This window comes from Exserohilum turcica (assembly GCF_000359705.1).
Source record: "Exserohilum turcica Et28A unplaced genomic scaffold SETTUscaffold_5, whole genome shotgun sequence".
NCBI lineage: Eukaryota > Fungi > Ascomycota > Dothideomycetes > Pleosporales > Pleosporaceae > Exserohilum > Exserohilum turcicum.
In genome coordinates this window covers 486,759-492,501 of record NW_007360266.1, presented here as the reverse complement: position 1 = coordinate 492,501, position 5,743 = coordinate 486,759, and the positions used below count along the sequence as shown (strand labels likewise).

The window sequence follows — 5,743 nt, the reverse complement described above, 5'->3', positions numbered from 1 at the left end:
TGCAGGGTCAGAAAAAAAAAGCGGTCTTACAACGCGGCGGATCTTGTGTGTGTACTTGGATGTGAGGAAGTTGAATGCTATCGAGCCATGCGTATAAATAGCAGGGTAGTGTGAAAAAATGTTGATGATAAAAATGATGCACCGACGGCCACAACGCATCACAAGAAGCAATATGAGGCTCCTGGCGTGTTCTTGTTCGATCGCTAGCGCACCTGACCATGATTCAGATTAGGTGTTTTGTGGATAGCTAACCCTGACACGCATCTGTTCCGGCAGCCAACATGGCAGTATTGATCGCCGATCAGCGATTGGCGCAATTATTACCCTTTCACAACCGTGTACGACTTTGCATTTGGTTTTACGATATGTTTTATACATAGACCTTGTTCTCTTATTGTATACGCACTTTATTATGTATTACAAACTCTAAAACCTATAAACAGTGACTTGGGTAGCGATAGCTGATGTGAGATAGCCTACCACGCTCTTGAAAATGGCTAGTATCACGTTACAATAACCGTTGAAAGAGGCTAGAGCTATGCCAGCTACCCGGATCTACGTATTGTTTCGCCACTTACATGAGCCGAACATCTGTGATTCTGAGACTCTGATTCTTATTTTAACTATTTATGTCTTTACATAGGTCAGCCTCGTGTTGTCGTCTGGGTACCATGTCGTAGTAATCATATTTAACAGAATTATTATATCAAGTATCACGTTATAGTAGATAGAAGAGTTTGTCAGCTTAGTCGATGCAAGGACGCGTCTCTACCACCGAGAGTGGAATGTGGACGAATGATGCCGGGGCTTGAGGCTGCGCCATAGATACATTAGCACATGGATATACGGAGGTGACTGTCAAAAGTTCTTGCTGACAGGGGTGCATTGATTACCGCCGAAAATAGGGCCGAAGCTATGTAGATCGGTCCCGCCGCCCCTCTTTGTACTCATTGCCACCTTTAAGTTTAATGATTTCTTGAATATGAAACGGAATACGCTCTATCTAAGCTTGAATTTAGTGTTAAGGTAGCTCATCCTAGTACTGTTGCCATACTTTTGTCCCTTCCGCCTGACTTTTTAGTGCGCCTCTTCGTGTTGTTTTTCTTTTAAGCCATGGCTAGGCTGCTTTAATAGCGTTAAGATTAGGTGAATTGCCTGGCTATGGGAGCTGCTCCACCTCAGCGTTTCGGTATATAGTTCTTTGAGCGTGGTGGGTATGCGAAGGTGCCTTATCTTCTTGAACAAAGACACGTGGTCTCTCTTTTTGGCACTCCTTTGCGAAGGGAATTAGCTTTAGGATAAGAACTTAAGTCTGGTAACGCCACCAATCAATGCCACCACGACTGCTCTCACGAGCCAGCTTACCCGTCTCTTTTACCCATCTCCATTGTGGAACTCTGCCAGGCTTGTTACGTAATCCAAGCCTCTTCATGCCTGTTGTAAGCTCCCACGCCTCTCTCATGAGAGGCTCTAGAGCCTTATTCAACTCTTTAATCTAGAGAGCGGCGTCTCTCTTCTTCTGCGCAGTCTCAGGCCTCCAGACATGGCAAGGACCTTTGTAGTCGTACGTGAAGCAGCCCTAGAACATAAATTTAGAGTAGCCCTTCTACCGCTCTTAGATAACACTTTTAGTAAAGACTTCATCTAGGCGTCGCTACACACAATAGCCACCGCGACGGTGGTTAAGAACAACAGAAGTCTTATCTAACTAAATAACGTTCTTCTAATCTTTAAGTGTCCAATCTTTATAGGCAAGACACCACTTAAGTCTTTCCTGTCTTATCTTTGTTGTTAACCTAGGCTTCCTCGTTAGCTTTGTCTTGTTGTAACTAGCTGCTCAAAGGACTCTATACGGTAGACGACGAGACGTTATAGCCGTGAACACTAAGATCACTAGCAATATCAGCGCAGCTCTTCTCTCTCCTATACCTATCGCAGCGTACGTTCTTAAGAGTAGCGTCGTGTATTTCTTCTTATTTACGAGGGCAGCCTACGCGCAGGGCATCTTTAAGGTACTGTAGAAGGATCTTAATTAGGCGTGCGTTAGGCTTAAAGCCTTACTAGCAGGCTCTACTATAAATTAAGTTAATCGTACGCGGCGATATGCCTATTATTTCTGCGATTTCGCGTGTAGATTTGCCACTAAAAGGTGACTTTAATGCAACAATAAAAGAGCGGGTTAATATATCTATATTTAGAGCTATAGTAGATTAAAAACACTTAAAGAAAATAAGTATACAAGCTATCGCCAGCTTTAAAAGATAAGTGTGGGCGCCAAGAATAGTCGGGCCGATAGGCTGGCGGCTTAGCGTGGCGCTAGCAAGAACTTTTGACAGTCACCTCCGTAAGTCAGTGGTCAATTAGCCCAAAGAGGCAGGTTGCAGCGCCAGGGGGGGAGGGGGAACTCAAGAACCTGGCGATCCCGTGTCCAGGGGCAATGGTTAAACAACCCACCACCAATAGCTATCTCACCCACCTCGAAGCCAGGGCCCCCTACATAGCGCGCTTGGCTGTATTATTAGTAGTATTATATATTACTTACGCTTATATAGCTATATAGTAGTAATCTTAAGTACTTAAGGATAGCTAGTATATAAGTAATAAGTAAGGAGTATTATATAGTTAAAATAAAATTTATAGAAGTAACAAAGTATTACTTTAAAACTAGCTGTATTACCTAAGTTTTAGTATTTTATATAGCCTAAAAACTAGCTTAAAATAGGCTTTTAGCTACTTACTAAAAAAGCTATAGCTAGCGTAGTATAATACTTACGTTAGCTAACTATAATAAAGCTTCTAATTATTATTATACTTTTTACTACTTAAGTTTAGTAGTAAATTTAAGTAAAGAAGTAAGTAGTATAAAAGATAGAGATATTGTATAATAGCTAAGTAGTTAAAGTAGCTAAAAAAGCACTTAAAGGCCTATTTTAAAGCTTTATTATAAAGCCTTTATGGGTAAAGCTATACGTAAGTAGTAGTTAGAAAATTAGGTAAGTAGCTAGGTAGGTAGAGTAAGTAGCTAGGTAGTATAGTAGTAGTAGTAGAAGCTAGTAACTTAGCTAGTAGCCTAGCTAGTAGCCTAGTAAAGCTATATAAAGCTACTAGAATAGCTATAAAGTAGCTATCCTAGCTAAAACTTAGTATTATAGCTAAGCCTAGTAGCAGTAATTAGGTGCTAAAAGCTATAGTAGAGGTAGTATAGTAATCTACTTTATTAGCTAAGTCGCTATTTAAGCTAGTATAGTAGCTAGTAGAGTTACCTAATTATTAGTATTTATACGCTTAAAAAAGCTTAGTTTACGCTACTAGCTTAAGCCTTTTTTTCAAGTTTTCTTAGGCTATTTTTGCTATAAAATTACTTTTAGCTTAAGGGGCGTTTAAGTATCTTTACTCTTTAGAGCTTAGAATTAATTAGTTTACTAATATAAATCAAAATCTAATACTTAGAGCACTTTAATATTAAGTTTTAGCTTAGTAATAGAAATACTAATATAGTATTTTAAGCGCTAGTATATACTAATTAGTATAAGTTTAGAGCTTATAACTAACTTTATAATAAAGTTTTTTTAACTTTACTTTTACTTTTGTAAGCTATTTTACTATTTCTATAAGCGTATAGTAGATCATTCAAAAGCTAGTCGCACTAAAGATAGTATCTAATGTATTATAATAAATCTTAGTATTACTTTATATATTAACGTATTCCATCACCGAGCGGGCCACATCACCGAGTGTGCCACTTTTTCTTGGCATCACGAACTTCACGTAAGAAAGATAATGCCCCAACAACAGAACGCGATATTAACTCAGCAAGAAGGTAGGCTTACTCTAGCTGTTCAGGCCTATCGTACAGGCCAGTTTAAGAGCATTTGACGCGCTGCAGCAGCCTACAACGTCCATCATTAGCAGATCTCTCGGCGGCTTTAAGGAATCACCTTTCGACCTACAACACAGCCAAATTGCTAGAAGCTAACTAAGTCTGAAGAGCAAACTATCGTACGATATATTCTTAACCTAGACTCGCGAGGATTTGCCCCCCGTTTATGTGAAGTAGCAGATATGGCGGAGAAACTACTACGCGAACGAGATGGCGAGCCTTTAGGCAAATGCTGGGCAGAGCGGTTCGTTACTCGTACAGACGAGCTTAGAACAGCCTTTAGTTGAGTAAAGGATCGTTAGAGAACTTAACAAGAGGATCTAGAGATTATTAACGCGTGGTTCAAGCTCGTACGAGAGACGGTTGAGAAGTATGGAGTTCATTTAGACGACATCCATAACTTTGATGAAACTGGCTTTTAGATGGGCGTAATTGGCTCAATGAAGGTAGTCACAGGCGCAGAGCGTCGTACGAGGCCTACTCTCACGCAGCTAGGCAATCGCGAGTGGGTTACAGTCATCCAGAGCATCTGCGCTGCGGGATACGCTACCCCGCCATTCATTATCTACAAGGGACGCGTCCACATCTCTGCATGGTACGAAGAAGCGGATATACCGTACGACTGGAAGCTTTTAGTATTAGAGAACGGCTGGACGAACAATGAGCTTGGTCTCGCGTGGTTAAAGCACTTTGACGAGCATATAAAGACGCGTTAGGTGGGGTTATACAGGCTACTTATCCATGACGGCCATGAGAGCTACCTTAACTAAGAATTTAAGGATTACTGCCTCGTACGAAAGATCCTTACCCTCTGTATGCCTGCTCATTTATCGCACATACTTTAGCCACTTGACGTTGTCTGCTTTTCGCCTCTTAAGCAGAAGTACTCTTAACGCGTACGAGACTTGGCACGCCACCATGTCTGGCATATTAATAAGGAGCGCTTCCTTCCAGCCTTTCGAGACGCGTTTTTTGACGTGTTTACGTCTAATAACTGCAAGAAGGCCTTTAAGGCAGCAGGGCTAGTCCCTATTAACGCGCAGAGAGTTATTAATCGCCTTGACGTACGCCTTTATACTCTACCACAAGAAGCTTAGCTAGAAATACCTTAGACGTCAAGAACACTAAGTAATTTGTATAAATTTGGGTCATAATTAAAGCTTGTAAGAGAGTCTTTTGTACAATCGCTAACTACTGTACGGAGGTGCCTCACAAAAGTTTTGTCCTGCCAAGAATAATTTAGCCGAAATCTGGCCGCTCTCCTACACAACGCCTATCTCTCCCCTCTATATACTCATTACCACCTTGTAGCTCAATTATCTTTGGAATATGTATAAGAATACGCTCAATCCAAGCTTGGATCTTAGCTTGTGGGAGATCTCTCCAGCAATTTAGCCAGATTCTAGTTGCCTCCGTTCTTGACTGTGGAGCTCCTTTCTTTGTAGTCTCTCTCTTCATGTAGAACCAGCATGGCTCAATACAGTTACAGTCTGGAGAGTTGCCAGGCCAAAGTAGTCTCTCGACGTTGGATAGACTATAGACAACGTTCTGATACTGGTGGGCGTGCCCAGGTGCCTTATCCTCCATAACTACGGTCTGAGGCCTATCTTGGAGGCACTCTTTGGCGAAAGGAATCAGCTTTGGGATCAGAACGCAGCTCTGATATCTCCACCAGTCTATACCGCCTTTGGACGAACGCACTAGCTTGCCTGTCTGCTCTGTCCATCTCCATTGAGGCTTCCTGCCAGGCTTATTACGTAGTCCTGTCCTTCTCATAGATGTGGACAGCTCCCACTCCTCTCGCTGGAGAGGCTCGAGCTCAGCGTTAAGCTGCTCAATCTTCCGAGCAGCGTCTTTTTTCTC

The 5,743-nt window shown here is 41.8% G+C and overlaps 1 protein-coding gene across 1 annotated transcript; it reads right to left on the bottom strand.

Annotated features, from left to right (window-relative positions):
• Window positions 1-5,119: 5,119 nt before the first annotated feature.
• Window positions 5,120-5,722, bottom strand: SETTUDRAFT_94960 (uncharacterized protein; the record flags this gene model as incomplete). The annotated part of the gene is made up of 1 exon (XM_008030766.1): window positions 5,120-5,722. A coding segment is annotated over one exon (603 nt), but the record flags the coding sequence as incomplete, so codon positions are not given.
• Between the last annotated feature and the right edge of the window lie 21 nt (window positions 5,723-5,743).